We start from the raw sequence: 22,130 nt of genomic DNA on the forward strand, positions 1-22,130 counted from the left end.
TCCTTTCCCAGACAAAAGTCAGTGTTTGACTCAAAGGTAGTGTCTTGTTATTGAAGAAACAAAGCTGAATTTTTATTCTGCCCCAAAGGGCAGTCAGCCTTTCATTCTTCCCGCACTTTCCAATGCAAACAGCCTTGCCGTACCAACGGAGTCGTCTCAGCTGAGTATTCCCCTGCAATCTTAACAAATGACTGAAGTTCTTGAAAAAGTGATGTTTGGGGCAGAGTGTACCTCTGGTTATTGGGTAAGTTCAGCCTGGTACAGAGTAAGCAGAATAAGGCTCTTCAGTCTCAGAAGGGCTCTTTCTACTGTACCAGCGTGACTGTTAGCTGTGTAACTTTGGGCAGCTCACTTAGCATCCCTGACTTAGTTTTAAGATAGGGATTCTTCCTCTTAAATGGCAAGTTTTGTGTGTGTGTGGGCGGGGGGGGGGGGGCGGCGTAGATAAGATAATGTAGCTTCCAGTGAGTGGAATTTTAAAAATGGCATAAAAATTCAAGTTTCTGCAATAACATGGCCATTTCCCTCCTTCCATTGGGATCAGAATGTTACCTTTCTTTCTCTAAAGAGTGGGCTAACCATCAAGGTGGTATAGGGATGCTGCCTGTAGTGGGAAAGAGCATGTCATTTGGAGACAAATGGACAGGGCTCTTGCCTCCTGCCTCTGTCACCTAGTAACTGTGTGACCTCAGCAGGATACCTAACCCTTGTATCTCCCATGGTCAAACTTGGATCAAAATGCCCACTTCACAGAGTTCTTTTTTTTTTTTTTTTTTTATATTTTATTTATTTCTAGGAGAGAGAGAGAGAGAGAGACAGTGTGAGCAGGGGAGGGTCAGAGAGAGAGGGAGTCACAGACTCCGAAACAGGCTCCAGGCTCCGAGCTGGCAGTCAGCACAGAGCCCGACGCGGGGCTCGAACCCACGAACCGCGAGATCATGACCTAAGCGAAAGTCAGACGCTCAACCGACTAAGCCACCCAGGCGCCCCCACAGAGTTCTTATAAAGGACTAGAGGGAATCATATATGCTAAGTTCCTGACATATATGAAACCCTCACTAAATGGTTGTTTTTATTTTCAAGACTTACAATTTTGGAAAGAGATACCTTTCAATGTATGCATTTCAGTAAAATTTTTCTTCCCACTGCATTCTCGGAAGTCTCCATCAATTCTTTGTTCTGGGAATTTCCTGCCCCCAATTGGAGAGGCTCCTTAAGGCCTTGTTCCAGTTCCCAACCCTAAGGCCATTGGTGCTTGGAGAGACTGGCAAGAAAATTCGCATTGCCTCTGACATTTAGTGATGAGTTTCTCTTCCTTTGTAATAGGCGGAAGTTTGAAAATAACTAAGCACCTGTAAATGGATTCTTCATTAGGTAACAGGTCAACTTCTTTCTACTGTAATTATGCATATGACTTGTTACACTGTTTTTGAAGCATCTGCTTGACAAATCCTTTTAGAGTCACACTTTGAACATAAGTCAGGGCATATACCCCCTCGATAGCAAAAGTAGGCCATTCTACAGCTTAAAGCAACATGACATTTTCTACTAGATATCAATATTTTCCCATCTGACATTTGGTAGATCCTAGGCAGCCAAAAAAATACCAGCTGCTTCTAAGGTTATGATTAACCATTATTGTTCTTATCCGTATGTATTGTTAAGATCCACCAAAGCGATATTAAAATTGTTCAGATGAGTGTTTCTTTTTCTCATATTATTAGTTCAGCATCTTTCTCTGAAATCTTTTTGTTCGTGAATGCCTAAGAAAATAGTCAGACCAAGGAAGAACCTGGGCACAGAATTGAAAGAACTTCTCCAACACATTCCAAAGACAGAAAGAGAGACTTGTCTCCATGCACAGTACTTTCATCAGGGCACATTGCACCTGAGTTGATTTTTATGCCTGTGTGATGAGTCCTAAATAGCTAGTACTTCTACATTTCTCTCTCACATGGAGGGAAGACAAAAGGCTTACAGAAGCCCTTCAAAGACTGAAGAGAAAATGCTAGTCATTTTAAAATTTAAATTTACATGGGGCACCTGGGTGGTCCAGTCGGTAGAGTGTCCAATTCTTGATTTTGGCTCTGGTCATGGTCTCATGGTCCGTGGGGCTCAGTGCTGACAATGAAGAACCTGCTTGGGATTCTCTCCCTCTCAATCTGCTCTCTCTCCCCTTCTCTCAAAATAAATAATAAAATAAACTTAAAAGAATAAAATTTGAACTCACAAAAAAAAGTTAAAAAAATCTTTCTTAATATTTTTCCGCCTCAAACCTATCCGCTGGGCCTTCTAGAGGTTAACAGACTCCAGACTAAGAACCTCTCATCCTGTAGCACTTTCACTATGGCCTCCAAATACAAGAAAGCTCACTAGCTCATTACAGAAGTGAAAAATAAGATTAATTTGAAGCATCTGAGAGTTCTCTCCAACCTTATTGCAAGTAAATAATGATTTCCATCCTCTTATCTTTCAAGACATGTCTAGGAAAAGGGACTTTTTTCTTTGGTAGAGCCTGGTAGAGATGTATTGCTTCTCATGTTCTACCCAGAGTTTTACTCTGGGAAACTGAGTTTCCTTTTGTGACTTTGTTTCCGGAGGCCACACAAAGCCCTAAGAAGGACAACCGAAGTATGAAGGCAGCAGGGACCTGTCATAGCAGCAGTCTTTCTGGATTGGTGTGGAACCTGGGGATTTCTCTCCAACAGTGACTGGAAGAGCCATTTGATGCAAAATTTGACATCTAGTTATTATTTGTCAATAATAATTATGGCTAACATTTATTGAACACCTACTATTTATCGGGCACTTTTCTGAGTGCTTTGTTTTCCTCCTTACAGCAATCCTGACAGTAGGCACTACTATTATTCCCATTTTATAGATGGAGACATTCACCTCCATGCACAGAGCTAACAGGTGGCAGAACAAAGGCTCACACCTGTGCTGCCTGATTCCAGAGCCCAGAGCCTGCCTTCTCAGCCACCTGCTGCCCCTCCAGTTATCAGGCACATGCATCTCCGCACCGCACTGTGCTTTGTACAGGACAGCGTTCTGGCACCTACCTCTGATTTCTCTGACTACAGATCTGGGGGAAGTCTATTGATGGGAACAACCTCTTTTCTGGTCTGGATGGTTACCTGTCCTGTCAGGTCCTGCCCAGAGGCTCCCGGGCGTCCCACTCTGTCGTTGTTCTATTTTGCTCCATCATCAGATGGTTATGTCCTTTCTCTTCTGACTTAATAGCTAGCAAATGTGATGACTCCAGCTTTGCTCTGGTCAGGAGCTGGCTGAGGGGTGCTGACCTCTCCTGCACGCGTCACGCAGGAACTCCAGGATGCCTGCGCCGTGCGGTGTGCTCTGTCTTGTTAGCAGTGTGAGCACTTGGCGCCGCACGACTGACTCTATTTACACTCAGTGCTGTCCTCCCTGGGCCTTTGTTCTCCAGTGGGCTGTGCCTGTGATCTCCAGGCCGCGGTGATCAGACTGCAGATACCGCCTTCCCCGCTTTCCCTCGAAGAGGAACTTCCTGATTGGGGTTTGAGCTGAGTGGCAATTGCTGTATTGAAACCTTTTGGGTGTTTTCATTAACTATTCCGTGTCACCACACAAGAGGTGGAGGTGGTGGTGCGCCATTTATTCAGTCGCTACGCATTTATTAAGCACCTATTTATGTTCTAGGCACTGTGCTGAGCACTGAGGTTGCCATGACAACTAAGAATTGTTCCGGCTTTCATAATTTCCCATTTTTGAACAAATCAGACACATGACGAGGCAATTGCAATATAATATGATAAAGACTGTGATAAGGCAATAACAGTGTTTCCAGACACATAGAAGGGGCACCAGACCTTGAAGGGCTGGCTGATTCCCCAGGGAAAGGGGCATCTGAGACCTGAAGGATGACTAGAAGTTAGGCTGGTGACAAAAGGGGCAGGTAGTTGGGCAGAAGGAAGAGAAAGAGTGTTCAAGAAAGAAGGAATAGCATATTCAAAGCCTACAGGTAGAGAAAGCCTTCAGAGCCTGGGCAAACACAATCAGCCCGGGATAACTGAAGCAGAGTTCGAGACAGGCTGTGACAAGATGAGAGCGAGGTTAGGAATCTGAAGGGTGGCTGTCACTGAATCTTTCTTTTTTTTTTAAAAAAAATGTGTATTTATTTTTGAGAGGAAAGAGAGAGAGAGAGAGAGAGGGAGAAGGAGAGAGGAAGCGAGCACTAGCAGGGGAGGGGAAGAGAGTATTCGAATAGGCTCTGTACAGACACCAGCGAGCCCCATGTAGGGCTCAGACTCACAAACCGTGAGATCATAACTTGATCCAAACTCGGATGCTCAAATGACTGAGCCACCCAGGTGTCCCTGAATCTTTCTACATACCATGCAGGAACCACTTGCTTTCATGGAGTGAGCTACCATAGCTTGTGTATTTAATGGCAGTGCATAGGACCGAGAAGTAACATTCATATGTGTCCCGGGGCTGATGGACGACCTCAGAGACCTTTGGTTCTGGCCCCTTGTTCATGCCATCCAGGGGCCCCGAGTCAGCCAAGCGCCTTCCTCTCCCGGGTGGAATCGTTTGTGCCTCAAAAGACATGTCAGAGTCTTCCTCTGACTGCTGCCAGCAGTGTTCTCTGCTCTGAACAACGATGCCTTTCCTCAATGCCCCACCTGCTATCTCTGCTGCTTGCGGTGCCCAAGCCAGGCCTGCTGTGGCCACTATTGCTGGGGTGGACCTCATGCAGCAGTAGGTACTAGGAACTGAGTCAGGCCTTTCACCAGCAACTCTTACAGGTATGGGCGGTTATCTCCGTTTGTACAGCTGGGGAAACTGAGGACTCAGAGCCAACAAATTGTTTGTTGCAAGCCACAAAGCTATAGATGGCAAGATAGAATCTGGACCTGATCTGGCTCCAAAGCCCCAGCAACCACAAGCAGTGACTGTTTCCCCATCAGTGTCATGGTTCTTATTGAGATCCTCTAAGCCTGCTCTTTGAGTTTTCTCACTGATCCTTTTCTAGAAGATGAGTCCCTCCAAAACTGGGTCAGAGGATTTTGAGGGACCTCTCCAAGAGCTGTCCCTTAAATCAGCAGCATGCTCCATCACCAAGGTTTAAGACAGCCTCCCATACCTTCCATTTTGATGAACAACAATGTAGCAATAATGTCTGATGTTGGTTAGTATTTTACATTCCTCCCAGACGATATGGTGATGCTTTATGGACACAGATTTTTAGGTAGACTATGTGCAATTAGCAGGCGAGGTTCCTTCCTTGTGACCCTCCCCAGGCTCTCATTGCATGTTGTTTTTCATTTACTTTTTATTTTTGTCACTTTCTGGCATTATCATTTTAATGTTCAATTGTGATGCTAAATAAAACAGGTTTCTCTGTCCCTCTGTCTCCTCTTGCCCATTCTTTCAAACACCAGTAAAGTCCAGGGATGAATCTTATGAATCCTAGCAGTGGAAATGGATGTATTTGCTCGAGAGAGCCCCAGCTCCAAATAAGGGCACTAATGAGTCAATCACCAGGCTTTTATTAAGTGTCTGTTTGCTAAAAGCACAGCTTTTCCTGCAGCCAGATGGCCTGACTCTGCACTCCTGAAGGGAATCTGGACCCTGTCACTAATTACTTTTCTTCCCGGCAGCAAGTAGGAGAAGCAATTTTCAAATTGTTTTTAGTGATCATAGGGCGTTTTCTCCAGTATATCACTCTGTATAAAAAACAGGATATAATTATTTTCAGTTTACATAGTCAAACATTTTTGTAAAAGAGTGGCAGTCTGCATAGCCGTTAGGAGGATAAAATTCGGAGCCAACAGATCTGAGTATGAATTATTTGCTCTATCTTTTATTGGCTGTGGGAAGTAGAGCAAGTCACTTAAACTCTGAACCTCAGTTTCTCCCTCTGTAAAATGGGAATAATATTAGTTCATAGAGCTGTTACAAGGATTAAGTCAGCAATTGTTAAATGAAACAGAGTAAATAGTTTGGTCCAGGAGATACTGTTATTATTATTATTACTTATTGTTATCAAGAACGCCATCTACCTGTCTGTCTTAAGGCTAGTTTGATATAGTTTCATCTATTTCTTGCAGTTCTCTTTTCTCCATAAAAGTTCCCATTTTGGGGACACCTGGGTGGCTCAGTGGGTTAAGTGTCTGACTTCAGCTCAGGTCATGATCTTGTGGTTTGTGAGTTTGAGCCCTGCGTCTCGGCTCTGTGCTGACAGGGCAGAGCCGGCAGGCAGCCTGCTTCAGATTCTCTGTCTCCCTCTTTCCCTGCCCCTCCCCCACTCACGCTCTTTCTACCTCTCGCAAATATAAATAAACATTTAAAAGTTTTTAAAATATATGTTCCCATTTTTATTCAAAAGTAGGATATGGTCTTGCTTTCATGAATACTCTTAACTCTCACCTTTCATAATTATGCAATTAAATCAAGGCTTGAAGAACTTAAAGTTGATTTTTTGCTTTCATGTATCTTTCTTCAATGTGATGACTGTATTTTCATTGCAGAATGAGGAGGTGGAGTTTGTCCGAACTGGCTATGGGAAGGATATGGTAAAAGTTCTCCATATTCAGCGAGATGGGAAATATCACAGCATTAAAGAGGTGGCAACCTCAGTGCAACTTACTCTGAGCTCCAAAAAAGATTATCTGTATGGAGATAATTCAGACATCATCCCCACAGACACCATCAAGAACACAGTTCACGTCTTGGCAAAATTTAAAGGGGTATGTATAATGCTTAGATGCTGCCTATCTTTCTTTTCTAATTTTTTTAATCTTTATTTTTGAGAGAGAGAGACAGAGTGCGAGTAGGGGAGAAACAGAGAGAGAGGGAGACACAGAATCTGAATCAGGCTGCAGGCTCGGTGTTGTCAGCACAAAGCCCATTTTGGGGCTGGAACTCACAAACCACAAGGTCATGACCCTAGCCAAAGTAGGACACAACCGACTGAGCCACCCAGGCGCCCCTAGATGATGCCTATCTTAATGCAAATTTCACTGATCTATAATATGAGTGTATCACTTGCTTACTGCAAGTTCCCTTTACTTTTTAACCCTATTTTTACGTTTAGGCCACTAAATTTTTTTTTCTATACTAAAATTCTCAGCCTTACAGAAAAACTCACCAGCCCCCACCCCCCCTCTTAATCTCACTTCTCTTTTTTTGGTTCTCAACTTACTACATCTCTTAGGAAAAGAATCCTATCTGACAAATTTACATGTTCTCTCTTAATTAGGATCATTGGAAAATCAAGGCCCTGGGAGGAAGTCAGAATAGAATTTTACACATTTTTTGGTCATGCATTTCTTTGATTCCTGTTACTTATTTATTTATTTTTTTCCTTTTAGAATGGTACTTTCATTTATAAAGAAAGTACCATTTCTCTTCCTGGTGTTACTATAGAAGAAAATCTTGAGTACAAGATATATTTTGAAATATATTGGTCCAACTTTTAATGCCTTCCTAATTCTCTCAACTGCATGACCAATTAGTATTCATATATGTTGGTAACTGTATTCTTTAAAAGGGTCTTGGAGCTGATAGTATCTGATATTTTAGCACTTCAACTTCTAGTTTCTTTAAGTGTGAGGGAAGGTGTGTTGGACAACCAGCAGATTTCTGGGAAACTCAAGATGATTTTTCTTTTTGCAAATAAGTCTAAACAGACAAGAAATGTAGACTAGAAAGTTTCTTTTCTCATGCTTTTGCATGAAACCCACACTCAGAATGCATGAAATGAACAAACTAATTGAAATGTAATTTCTGCAAGGCCTACCTCCACTCTGAACCTTTCTCTTGCTGTTCAAAGTGGCCCAGCAAGCATAAACATGGCTCTAAAAAAAGGCATTGCTCTCTTAAAAAAATAAATTGAAAATAGGCTTCTGTACTGCATTACAAAAGAGGGCTAGGTAACACAGATTTTTGTATTTCCCGTACTGTGTGAGAGATGAGGAAAAGTGAAGGAGTGGACCTGGATCTTAAAGACAATTCAAATTTATTCATTATAATAGAGTGACCATATAATTTCTTATCAAAACAAGGCACTTCTTTCTTTTTTTTTTAAATTGAGGTATAATTGGCATACAACTTATATTTCAGGTGTATAACATGATGGTTTGATATTTGTGTATGTGGTGAAATAAATTTTTATTTCTTGTCATTAGAACTTGTAAGAGTTACTCTCTTAGCAACTTTCAAATATGTAATACAGTATTATTAACTGTATTTGCTGTGTTGTATATCACATCCCCATGACTTACTAATTTTGTTACTGGAAGTTTGTATGTTTTGATTCCCTTTCACCCACTTTGCCCATCCCCTCTCTCCTGGCACCCACCAATCTGTTCTCTCTATCTATGAACTTGATTTTGTTTGCTTGTTTGTTTGTTTTTGTGTTGTTTAGATTCCACATATAAGTGAGAACATATGGTGTTTGTCTTTTCCTGACTTATTTCTTAGTATAATCCTGTCGAGGTTCATCTATGATCTGTGTTACCACAAATGTCAAGATTCACTCTTTTTTAGATGAATAATATTCCATTTCATGTATCTATACATACACACACCATATAAATATGGTGTAAATAATACATATAAATAAATATATAGACCATTATATATTACCAATATATATTACATTTCCTTTATCCATTTATTCACTGACAGGACACTTAAATTGTTTCCATATTTGGTTATTGCAAATAATGCTGCAATGAACACGGGGGTACATATATCTTTTTGAGTTAGTATTTTTGTTTTCCAAACTAGAACACTTCTGAGAGTGAAATAAGATGCTAAATAATTATTCTGGGACAACAGGCATAAAACAGAACTGCCCTGGGAAACCTGTACAAATAGTCCACCTCAGACAAGCCATAAATCATCTGTGGACTTTGCTAAGACCATAACACATTGTCTAGAGATTACTATGAAGAATTTGTGTGGAAGTAGGGAGCTGCTTCATGAGGGTGGAGAGTGAGGGATGGTCAATTGAAAGTCTGTTTGCAAAGCAAGGAAGCAGAAGCGGTCTTAAGTTAATGTTTTCCCTTGGGAAACTTGGAAGCCCATTTGCCAAACTCATAAAGACACCGCAGTGTTTTGGAGTACACCGTAGTATTGTAGTTGGCGTGGGTGATGACTGAGCTCACTGAAAGGAGAATCTAAATGTCAAGTTTTCTTGTGCTCATCCATTGATTGACATGTTTCTTCCTGCAAAACAGGTTTCTTTTAAAAACAAGGTAGTCTCATCTGATAATGGTGATGTATTAACTACACTTAAGAGACCTTATGAAAAATTAGGGTAAGGATCAATTCATCTCTCAAGGTTCTTTTAAAATGTACATTTCTCGGATTCTGTAAAAGATTTGAACAGGAAAGGGAACTCTGTGGATATTTAAAAATTATTTTAAAATGCAGAAGGTTATTTCTGATCTCTAGCATTTTATTTCCTTTTACAGATCAAAAGCATAGAAACTTTTGCAATGAGCATCTGTGAACATTTCCTTTCTTCTTTTAACCATGTCATTCGAGCTCAAGTCTACGTGGAAGAGGTCCCTTGGAAGCGTTTTGAAAAGGTTTGCTCAGTTATTTGTGCTCTCAGTTTGATTAAAGGAATTGGCTTTATTACTTATGCTGAACTTTTACTGGAAACAACTGTTTTTCCTAATTTTCAGAATGGAGTTAAGCATGTCCACGCATTTATTCACACTCCCACTGGAACGCACTTCTGTGAGGTGGAACAGATGAGGAGTGGTAAGAAAATATTTTTCATGCTTCGATTCTACAGTAGCAATTTCAATATTGTTTTCTTCTAAACAATTCTGTTTATTAACATCGAGGAAAACTGTCGAGAATTTTGAAGGCATTTAAATCTGAGATGGGAATGAGCATTGTGACTCTGGAGGTTATTTAAAAACAATCTACTCCTTTATCGTAAAAACATAAAAATGAAATAATTGAGTGAAATAGTTGAGTGAGGCAGATCATTTTTATTATCTGATTCTGAGGTGAGAAAAAAAAAAAAAAAGCCTGGGCTGACAAAACCCCAAATCTCTGAATATTCTGACCAGTACTTTGTGTACTATGCTAATAATTATCATAACCTTTATAGGAAATAGCTAGTAAATAACAATCAAGTTTCCCTGACATTTTAGTTTCATAATAATAAAACTATTGATATTATTATAATCACTATAGAATGAATCTCATTTAAATAGCAATGACAATTATGTAATTCTTTCTATTCACTAAGAAACTTAAAACCTAACCAGAGAACAGGGGCACATGGGTGGGCTCAGTCAGTTGAGTGTCAGACTTCAGCTCCGGTCATGAGCTCAGGTCATGATCTCATGGTTCAAGTCCTGAGTCAGGCTCTGTGCTGACAGCTCAGAGCCTGGAGCCTGCTTTGGATTCTGTGTCTCCCTCTCTCTCTGCCCCTCCCCTACTCATGCTCTGCCTATGTCTCCGTCAAAAATACACAAACGTTAAAAATTTTTTAAAAAACCTTAACTATGGAACATGCTTACGATAAGGACCTTATTGGTACTGAGGATTAAACTTAGCAAATACCAAAATTCCCAAAGCTTGTCTTCCACAGCTTTGTTAGGATGATCATAGCAGGACAATAATTGGCTACGAGTTAGACCAGAGGAACTGTGGAGCCAAACGTGGTAGAAAGGTCTCCATCCTAATAAAAAATGAACTTTCGTGATCGTTATAAATTCAAAATGTGGACTCTGAACTTTTTTCCTTTTCAATTATTCTTCTGTTTCTTCTCCTCTCTTTTCCTCTTCTCTTCCATTCCTTTTCTTTTCTGTATCTCCTCTTTCTTCTTTTGCTCTTTTCAGTAAGAATTTGAGGTAGCATCTCATAAACATTAGACCTAATAAAATCGAAGTCCCTTTTCATTCTGAGTTCTATTGGATAAAGCCAGTCCTTAGACAATTTTAGTGTATTAGCTGTTATTTAATATTTTTTGCTATCTGTCTTAAATTCTAGGCACACCCAGGGACGTCTTGGTGTTTGATTAACAGTTATCTAATTTTTGTCATATAAAGGAGACTGAATAACTAGTTGTTAAGTTGAAAAGATAATGATTTCTTAATCCCCCAAATGTGTAGTCATACAGATTGACTTCATGATAGAGCTGTTTGTTAGTTAAAATAAAACTTACTTTCCTTCCTTTCTTGCTTTCTTCCTTCTTTTCAAATGTGACTTTGGAGGAGAAAGAGAGAGAAAATTTTCCTAACTCCCCAGGTCTGTGTTTTCCTTCTCAAATCACACTATGTTTGTAAAATTATAAACTCTAAGCTGGCATAGTCCATCAGAAATATAATACAAGCCACATATGCAATTTAAAAATTTTCTAGTAGTCACATTAGGAATGCAAAATAAATTACTTTTAATAATATATTCTATTTAATCTGATATACTTACAATACACTTGAAGTATATAATAAATATAAATTACTAATGTAGTATTTCACATTCTTTTTTAAAAAGTTAAGTGTTTGAAATCTTATGCATATTTCATATTTATAGGACATCTCAATTCACATTTACCGTATTCCAAGTGCTTAAGAGACACATAGCTAGACTACCATACTGATTAGCCTAGCTCTAAACCGTTTTTAAGTGATTTGACAACATTTAGCATATTCTTCTTTCAACTGTCAAGTATGTAAAACAATAGTTCTAGATAGGGTCTAGATCTTTATTTTGGGAGAACTAATTAAAGGGAATGAGAACATGTTGAAATACTATTCAGTCAACAATTGGATTTTGAGGGCTTTTAATGTATCCTAGGGCTGTAAATTCAGAGGTGAGTAAGACATTCCCTGGCCCTAGTGAGTTTGCAGTAGGTGAATAGTAGGGATAGACTTACAAAAGATTCATTGCAATATAAGGGGCTAAAAACCACAATGAGGGCATCAAAGTTATGCTAGGGAAGCAAAGAGGTGCAAAAAAACTCTTTTCCTAGGGTAGTCCAGAAGGCTTGACAGGGGAGGAGGAAATATTTCAACTGACTTTTGAAAAAATGATTCAGAATGTGCCGGGCACAGAAGAGGAAAGAAAATTACAGGTAGAAGAAACAGAATGTATGTGCGTAGGAGCCATGAAGAAGAGGAAGAGGGAAACTAACATATTTTGGATACCTGCCTTATGCTGACCACCATCCTGGGCAAGTGATTTTAGTGTTGAAAGGGCAAAACATTTGAGAAGCATTTGCAAGTTCAAAGGTCTAGTTCTTAGAATGTAAGGAGCCAAGATGTACATGAAGAGGTTGTTTTGGGCTGGATTTGAAGAGCCTCCTGTACCATACTCACAAGATTGGTGTGATTTGGAAGCAGTTTTACACAGCAGTAAAGCCATGTGTTTGGGATCAGACTATACTGTACTTGAATTTGAGCTCCACTACTTAATAACTTTGTGACTGTGAGTTACTTAATGCTCATAGTGGTTTTCATTTGTAAGATGAGGATAACAGTGTCCACCTTAGCTGCCCAGAGAATTAAAAGAGAAAAACATTAATACAGAGCATTTTAGCACAGTACCTGGCACATAGGAGGCACACCTTAAATGATAGCTACTATTGTTATATTTAGGACGGCAAGAGAGACCCAAGTGTGTGTGTGTGTGTGTGTGTGTGTACTGTTCAGTAAATCTGACAAAGGTTATGGTGATCTGGCTGCAGAAATAAGCAGTAGAGAGACATTTAGAAACTTGTTGTGGAGATGGAGAAATGATGGAGTCAGATCTAAGGCAGTGAGAAGTAGAGATGGAGAGACTGACTGCACAGGTGGAGGAGGGCATCATATGAGGCGTTTCTGAAGGGTACTGAATGGGTCTGAGTGGTTGAGTAGGTATGGAGCTCAGAGAGAAGGAAGTTGTCCCCAAGTCAAGGACTTGGGGAAGTTGACTGAGGAGAACACGTATGATTAGAAAGTGTTCAGGGGGAATCTGGTGATTTGGGGGGAATAAGAGATAAAAATAGATTTGCAAACCATCAACAGACTGATGGCAGATGAACCTGTGGGCAAGAAGGAGCCATTCTAGAAGAACATGTGAAGCAAGAAGAAGAAAGTGACAGGACCCAAGGGAAATTCCCCAGTTTATGGATTTGGCAGTCTAAAAAGTTAGAAGAAAGGTCAGAGAGATAGAAGGAAGACTGGAGAGAGTGGTGTTGTGGAGGCAAAAGAAAAAAAAAATTAGGAAATCAGGGATAGTTATTGTGATAACAGGATGCATAACACACAGGCTCCTATCCAGTGGCTCCGTACAAGAACTTCACTGCTTTTTGTTAACGTCCAGTTTAGTGTGTGTGTGTGTGTGTGTGTGTGTGTGTGTGTGTGTGTTGGGGTAATGTTCTGCTCCCAGAAGTTATTCAGGAACCCAGGTTGATGCAACCTTACATTTTTATCCTTACTTTTTGGGGTCACCTCGAGAGTAGATCCTCTTACCAGACAACCAGGAGAGGAAAAGAGCTTGGAGGAACAAAGGAGGAGACGCCCCCCGCCCCCCTCCAACATAACACCAGGCCTGAGACTACAGCAGCACACTTCTCCAGGAAGGAACCTAATCATACAGCCACGCCCAACTGCAATGGAAGCTGGGAAATGTAGTCTAGCCAGGTCCCTAGGAGGAAGAGGAAATAGATTTAGTAAATGGCAAGCGGTCTTTGCTATGGGAAGGTTCAGAAGTCTGTATTACAAGAAAGTGGAACAGTAAGTGTGCAGTTAGGTAAATGGATCACTGGTGCCTTCCACAAGAATATTTTAGCAGGGCCCAGAGTTTAGGGCTCTGCTGATCGTAAGAAGAATACAAGCCACTTTTCACGCCATTGTTCTTTCCAGGAATTACCAGGAGCTATCATCAGCCTGAATTCTAGTTACCTTTTGCTAAAGAATGGAAAAACTAGTCACCATAATAAGACCAAAGCTTTTTCTTTCTGCAGAGAGCCACAAATCTACAGGGTAGTGTAGTCATTGTGGCTGTGTTCCCAGAAGCTCCAGCTTGACTCATCTAAAGTCCAGAGTTTCTCTAATATCATGTGAGGATGGCGAGATCAGGGAGAGGAAGAAGCATCTGTTGCCTTAAGTGTATGCAGTATATGTGTGTACATGTATATGAGTATGTGTATATTCCAGTGTTGTATATATAAAGATGACATTTGTACTTCATCCCTCTTTGGAGAGTAAGGATCTATGAACATAGGGTTGCAAAGTTTAATCCTTAATTCGCTCATTATCCAAGAGCTAAAACTGCAGATATTGTGAGGTAAGTCAATGTCCAGGCATTGTCATAAGAAATACCCTTGCATATGCTTAACTGAAAAAAGTAATCATTGTACACACACACACACACACACACCAATTTGCATGGCAAAGACTGTTGTTACAAACCTGTAAGCAATGGTTTTGATGAGGGGCTAGTTAGCTGGTAAGAATTCTGCCCTGTTAAACACATGTACTTAATCACACATTTATCCATGGAGCTCCCAACAAGGACTTTTCCCAGCAGGATATGTAACTGACGACTGGATTCTTTCTTACCAATTGAGCAAACATTTATGAAAGCCTACTGAATCTCAAGCACTATTTTAGACCCTGAGAATCGCTGTAAAACTCCCATTATACTGTCTTTTAGTGGATCTTGGAAAGCTACATCATTAGGTGTACTTTTGCCTGTTTCGAAGTCTGTTAGTTCCATGGGAGAATCTGGAAGGGAGAGAGAAATTTGTTCACCCAAAGGGATGAGGACTAGAGTTATGTTTGTGACTTGCCAAACTCTGAGAGAAGAGCTGGGCTCTGCTCACATGATGCAGGTTATTGGTTCAGGTGTTCTAAGGGGTCTGGATCTTCCAAGCTCTTTCTCTCATGTGTCTCCCTGAACTACAAGCAGAGCTGAGTTTTGAAGTCGTTGGGATGGTTGAGTCACTGCTTTGGACTAAATGGGCCCCCCAAATCTCTGCATTATTTGAATTATAACCACAATTCTTAAAGAATCAAATTCCTTCCAATCTGCTACTAAGTATAAAAATTCAGCTCAAACAAAGCTAAATAGTGAGACAGTAGATGGAAAACGCATCTCTACTAAGAGATACTGTCTTCTAGTAGTAAAAAAAAAAAAAAAAAAAAATCTATTGACATGGAGACCAGTGGGGCATAGGAGGTGGTTTTAAGGAAAAAAAAGTGATGAAATTGAGGTTGGAGGAGAGTAATTTCAGAGGTGTCAAGCTGGGCAGGTAGAAAAAGTGAGACGGAGGAAGGGGGAGACCCAGGACCTATTTAATGTCCTCCTGTGTGTGCCCTTTTCAATGTCAAGACTGAAGCACTCTTCACTTTCTCCAAAAGGTGAGTTTTTGGTAAACACAAGTCTCTTAAACTCACCTCAATCACAACCTTGTTGTACAAAAGCCCGGTTAACTTCCTCCCCCATGGCTGATGCCACCTTTCCCCATCCAGAAGGCCATGGAAGGACCTTTCACTCTCCCCGCATGAGTGAAATGGACTCCCAAAGGCAAATGATATTTAGTTTTCACTTTTTCTAGCACTTTACAAGTTTGAGGTTTTCTACTAGAATGATTTAATATAGTTTTAAAATATCCTCCTTTTAGCTATTTGTGTCCTTTTTGGAGGTGTTAAACATGGAAGCAATTATCCTCTTCATGACAGGATTTTTTTTTTCTTGGCTCAATAAAGCTTTGTGCTTTGTGACACCTGATGCGTAGGTAAGGAATTGGGCTTATTTTCTATTAATGCACAGTGAGTTTCTTTCCCTTAGAGAGCTAAAGGGTAGGATGTATGCTTCTCTGAGAGATAAACCACAATCTGTTAAGTGTGTAGGAGGACACTAAAAGCTAGCAAAGATTATGTTCTAGCAAAGTAAAATGTGAAAATCTTCCTTTTGTATTACTCTATAACCATGGCATAAAGGCAAAAAAAAAAAAGCTGATTAAGTGATTTTATGATAAGTAACCTAGAAAATGACAGTCCTTTTGGTTGAAATAATTCTGCCAGTCTGAATTGAAGTTGTTTTTAGAGTGCACGAGGCACCATATTTTTAGTCGATGGGTCCATGAATCTGAAAGGCTCAGGTTCGTACCAGTGTTCAGAAAGCTGGGACACCGCCAACGGGGAAGATAAAATAAGCTCTCTGATTTCATCCAGAGTGTCTAATGTGTGCCAGTGGGAAAAAAATTCATATTAAAAGAGAATAAGGGTTTTTTTTTGTTGTTGTTGTTGTTTTTCATAGAATGATGAGCACAGCAGAGTAGATGGTTTGTGTTCTGCCAAAACTGTGGCAATAGTTAATTGTCTTCGGGAGCATAAAATATTTTCTTCTATGTGAAACAGAGGCCAAAACACATTTAAAAATTCCACTTCTTTCTTCATGTTCAGATGCTAGCAAGAAAATAGACCATTTAAAAAGTTGCCTAGCAGAACTGACGCTCCCCAGAGATCAATAAATCTCATTCCAGAACTGGAGGTGGATACAGACAGCAGGTCAGAAATAGTTTGCAGAACCCAACGAGCCTTTGTGAAACATGAGAAATGTTCACAGGTAGTTCACATTGATATGAAAAAGTCAATTATCACAATATTATGATAATAACTTTGATAAGGCATTTTCTGGGTGGGGGGCAACCATTCTACTAAGTCCTTTATGGATATTATCTCAGACTTCTATCAATTGGGGGAAATAGGTATGGTAATCATCTCCATTTGCAAGATAAGAAACTCAAGGTAAAGAGGGGCTGAGTAATGTTCTATGGGAAATAATGCTCATAAAATATAGGGGGAGAGGCCCTGAGAACACTGAGATCTGAATTCAGGAAATCTTGAGTTCCAAGGCTGCGGTCTCTGCCACTGTGCAACACTGCATCCAGAAATCCTTTCATGGTTAAGACCATTGGAGGAGCCAAAGTTTTATTGGCTTACTTGGATGCTGATGGTAATATAGTGCTATATAAGAGAACATGAAATAGGTAAAATTTGCCTTTGGTTCTTATTCACTTTCTCTTTATTCCCCCTCCAAGGAATACTACTTGTTCTAATGCCATTCCATATTGCAAACCCATTATTTCATTTTTATAGGATATTTTTTCTAGAAGGGATTACTATTGGAAGAAAATTGTATTAGTTGATAAAGGCTTAAGAAGTCAATTCTTTATGGAGTCTTTGTACTTCAACAGGAAAATTTTAAGGAATAAAAAGTTTTTAAGACACATAGGGGCCATTTTTTTTTTTTTCATTTTTTTTTTATTATGACTTTATTTTTTTTATTTATTTTTTTTTTACAAATAGTTTATTGTCAAATTAGTTTCTACATAACACTCAGTGCTCATCCCCAAAGTGCCCTCCTCCATGCCCATCCCCCCCTCCCCCCCACATCCATCAGTCCTCAGTTTTTGTCAGCATTCAAGAGTCTCTCATGGTTTGCCTCTCTCCCTTTCCCCCACCATTTCCGCCCTTCTTCTCCCCCTTGTTCCTCCGTCAAGTTCCTCCTAATCCTCCTATACGTGCAAACATATGATATTTGTCCTTCTCTGCCTGACTTATTTCGCTCAGCATAACACCCTCAAGGTCCATCCATGTTGCTACACATGGCCAGATTTCATTGTTTCTCATTGCCATGTAGTATTCCATGGTATAGATAAACCACATCTTCTTGATCCATTCATCTGTTGATGGACACTTAGGCTCTTTCCATGTTTTAGCTATTGTGGACAGTGCTGCTATGAACATTGGGGTACATGTGCTCCTATGCCTCAGCATTTCTGTATCCCTTGGGTAAATTCCTAGCAGTGCTATTGCTGGGTCATAAGGGAGTTCTATTGTTAGTTTCCTGAGGAACCTCCACACTGTTTTCCAGAGGGGCTGTACCAGTTTACATTCCCACCAACAGTGCAGGAGGGTGCCCGTTTCTCCACATCCTCGCCAGCATCTAGAGTTCTCTGATTTGCTCATTTTAGCCACTCTGACTGGCGTGAGGTGGTATCTCAGTGTGGTTTTGATTTGTACTTCATAGGGGCCATTTTTAAAAGTGATGCTTCAGTTGCCATTTCAGATGAATGGAGATGGTATTTTTCATGTTGGGGGCTCTGTCTGAAGCTCTCATAAAATACTGTGGAAGAGGAGACAGCAACCTTCTTGCCTCCTAGAAAGGCCTCATATTGTAAAGAAATGGGGAAAGAGAGTTAAATGAAGGAGAAAACATCATGGGAATGGGGAGGGATCCAAAAAGGACGAAATAATGAAGTGCTGAGTTCAAATTCCACTCCTGCCAGTTTCTGGCCATGTGACTATGGGCAAATGGCTGAAAGTCTCCTGTATAAGAATACTTAATAGAGGGGCACCTGGTTACTCAGTTGGTTAAGCAGCCACCTCTCGATTTTGGCTCAGGTCATGATCTCACGAGCCCCGCGGAGACTGCTTGGGATTCCTCTCTCTCTGCCCCTCACCCCTCTGTCAAAATAAATAAACAAACATTAAGAAATAGTTAATAGAATTTGAGGATTAAGTAAGACAAAGACTGAAAAAGGCAGCAACTAAATGCATGCTGATCATCAGGATGTTTTTGGCTAATGTTGATGTCCTCCCCTTCCTCTGCCATGCTGTGTATTATATTTGGGTGGGAAATGATGAGGAAGGGAAATGGCAAGGATTGATGGAAGAGAACTGTCTAAAAGAAAAAGAGACTAATCTGTGAAATATGTATTCTCTGACCTGAAACAATCTCGTTGATGCATTCACTCATTCATTCAGTAGATACTTATTGATTGCTTCTGCAATTCTCTTGTATTTTAAGCTTAGTCTCACTTGGATCAGCTCTATACAGCATTTAGAAATGCTGATTTTGCAGAATCATGTCATCATACATCCAGAATCCAATAAACCTAGGCAACTTAAAGCATTAGGCATTGCTGGTGTCTTTCTCTTGATCCTTCTTCAGATATAGTTTCCAAAGAGGACTTCCAAATGTTAAATATCATTTCATTTAACACGTTATCCTGGAACACTCCGATCAGAATACCTTATTTAATCAGCAGATCTACTACTAATCACTGGCCATTGCTCTCTTTGGTAGATGTACACCTGTGGCTGGGAAAATATCAAAATATGGTCATTATTTACCTACTTGTAAAACTCCACAGCTCCTGAGTTAACCACAGCAATTGAAACCACACAGATGATGTAAACTATTGGATTATTAAGAGCTTCCCTGGATTTTAGTGGAGGATCATGAGTTATATTCTTGTTCTTCAACTAGGACCATGTGCAACATAGATGCCTGATGCTTCTGGCCCTTGAGTTATATACTAACCAGGCCAAGAAGGATAGACGTTAATCAGGACTAACTTCAAGACTGTAAAGAGATGACCTTAGTCATCCTGTCATGGCACTATGCTACTGGTGGTTTGTACCCAAGCACTCCTTGAACCTCCAGCCTCACCAGCCCGCACATATAAATAAGGCTGATGATGTTAATTCCTGAATTTTCCTGGCCTTAGAGTTCTCTCATTACCAAACTGCTGGATCTCCCCAGCCAAATTCTCCCACTTCCTGACAGTCTGGAAGTCTGTCTCACAGGTGTTCAGGGAGAAGTTTGCACCCATTGGGAATTATACTGCTTCACTGGCTCTGCTCAGCATTGGCTGTGCTGCTTGTCCCTGCTCTGGGGAAGAATGATGCTCTCTTACAGAGCACTGTACCCTGGGTCTTCCCAGTAGGACACCTGGTGTCATGTTCTATTCAGGCTTCACCAAACTGCCAGAGTGTGTTCCACATAGAAAAAGAGAATCTTCTCCTCACTAACTCTGTCCACTACCTGTCACCTGGGCCCTGAACTAGAACTGCCTGGCAGACAAGTAAATATCTTCTTTAGACTATGCCTATCACCCCTCCACCTTCCGCATTTGCCATACGAGGTGATGTCAAGGACTGCAGGAGAACTATCATTCCTTCCATTTTGATCAACTCTGCCTTCTCTCCTCCAGGTGCCCATGAACCAACTTTGTCCCTTCTCCTTCAGCCAAAAACCCAAAGCCTTTATGGATATTCACCTAGGAAGATCTATGCCCTCTGGGTGGGTCACTGCCTCATCATCCCAGTCTCTATTTAAGCTGAGCCAGGTCCACAGTGCTACTCATTCATGAAGTTGTCTGGTTTCAGTGAGCTCATAACCACAAGAGAACTGAGGATCTGATGATAATTGGAGCCATCAGCCAGTGTAGATGATCAACACGAGGACTAACCCTCTCCCATCCTGTAAAGGGAGTCAGAGTAGCAAACCGAAGGACTGCTTTGGAGGAGCTTAGTCACTCATTTCAGCATGATTATATGTTGAGTGACAGTGGAGCCCAACAAGGGGAATGTATTTGGCATAGAGACTATTTGTACCTGTAGCTGAGAGGAAGGTATTCATTTCTGTGGGTTTCAATACAACATGGAGGTTTAGTCTTTGACTTTCAGTTCTCCTAGGGCAAGAGAAAGGCAGGGAGTCATGGAATCTGGATAGAGAGAAAGGCACAGCATCCTCATAATGCCAGAGGAGACAGAGAGACAGAAAATATGGATAGCAAGGTAGTTCTTTGTTCAACAGTGCACCATGTTTTAATGACCAGGATTCTCAGAGCTAGCTGTCAATAAGAAGGCATTGTTTTATATATGACCTCTTCCCCTCTTACCTGTTTACTTAAAACAGGACCTCCAGTCATTCATTCTGGAATCAAAGACCTCAAGGTCTTGAAAACGACCCAGTCTGGATTTGAAGGATTCATCAAGGACCAGTTCACCACCCTCCCTGAGGTGAAGGACCGGTGTTTTGCCACCCAAGTGTACTGCAAGTGGCGCTATCACCAGTGCAGAGACGTGGACTTTGACACTACCTGGTATGAGTGTGTGCTAAGGCCTGGTGCTGCCTCTGCCCTCTTCCCAGGGGCCTCAAGGTCATAGAGTCTTGGATCTTAACAGGAAACATAGAAGCCAAGCAATTCATCCTCCTCACTGTTCAAAGTCCCTTCTTTGGATAACAGAAAGACAATGGTCTGATTTGCATTAGTAAACCTGCGTTGAAATCTTAGATGCTGTTAGCTAAAATGACCTTGAATGGACCACCTAATTTCCCTGACCATTTGTTTTTTAACTGATTATATCAGTAGTTCTCAAACATTACTGTGTATCAGAATCACCTGGAGGGCTTAGTAGAAGGCAGATTACTGGGCGCACCTCCAGAGGTTCTGATTCTGTAGACCTGGGGTGGGGCCTGAGAACTTGCACCTCTAGTAAACTCCCAGCTGCTGCTGCTGCTGCTGCTCGACCAGGAGCCACGCTTTAAGAACCACCATATCAAGTGAGGATAATATTTGACGTTACTACCTCATGGTAGATACAGAGAGGGCTAAACGAGGGTGACCAACTCATCCCAGTTTGCCAAGGACTTTCCTGGTTTTAACACTGAAAAGTCCCATGTCCTGAGAAACCCCTTGGTCGGTAGGCAAACTGGGACAGTTAGTCACTCTAGGCTAAACTCAAAATGAGATGATATTTACAGAAGCAGTTTATAAAAGATAAATGTGTTAACAACATAAAGGTATGATTATCCTTATAATATCCTTGGCAAGCAGGAATTAGGTCTCCGGACTCTGAGGTTGCATTTGACCAAGCATCTCAGTCCTCTGCTGAAGGTCTCATTGCTAGAATCTACTTCCTGATGAGCTGGAATCTGCCCCCTGGTAGCTTCCTCCCACTGGGATAGTTTTGCTCTACTCCTTTTATTATGTGATGGGTCTGAAACTGCTTTCAGAGAACTTCACCTGAATCTTCTTTTTCCCAAGTGTTCCCCATTGGCAGAAGACTGATATATTTCTGTTGGAAAGAGCACAAAATTGAGCACGACAGAGTCAGGGCCTAAGCTGGACCACCCACTAAGGAGAGGAGCTTAGTGTGGATCACATAACTTTTAAGATTCCACGTGTCTAAAGTGTGGATAATAATAGTACCTGCCTCAGGAATATCGAGAGAATTCGATGAAGTAATCACATAAAATCCTTAGCACAGAGCATGGCACAGAACAAAACCCCTAAAAAGGTAACAATTCAAGGAACTGGTCAGGCTGAACAG

The 22,130-nt window shown here is 40.9% G+C and overlaps 1 protein-coding gene across 1 annotated transcript in view; it reads left to right on the plus strand.

The window, feature by feature from the left end:
* The window catches only part of LOC120241661 (uricase), a 31,437-nt gene that overhangs the window by 4,044 nt on the left and 5,263 nt on the right, over positions 1–22,130 (plus strand). The window contains exons 2-5 of the mRNA XM_039246945.1: positions 6,513–6,731; positions 9,465–9,581; positions 9,681–9,759; positions 20,713–20,899. Coding sequence (XP_039102876.1) covers positions 6,513–6,731; positions 9,465–9,581; positions 9,681–9,759; positions 20,713–20,899 — 602 coding nt within the window. The remainder of the gene's footprint in view (positions 1–6,512; positions 6,732–9,464; positions 9,582–9,680; positions 9,760–20,712; positions 20,900–22,130) is intronic.

This window comes from Hyaena hyaena, unplaced genomic scaffold (genome assembly GCF_003009895.1).
Source record: "Hyaena hyaena isolate Hyena2069 unplaced genomic scaffold, ASM300989v1 scaffold_286, whole genome shotgun sequence".
NCBI lineage: Eukaryota > Metazoa > Chordata > Mammalia > Carnivora > Hyaenidae > Hyaena > Hyaena hyaena.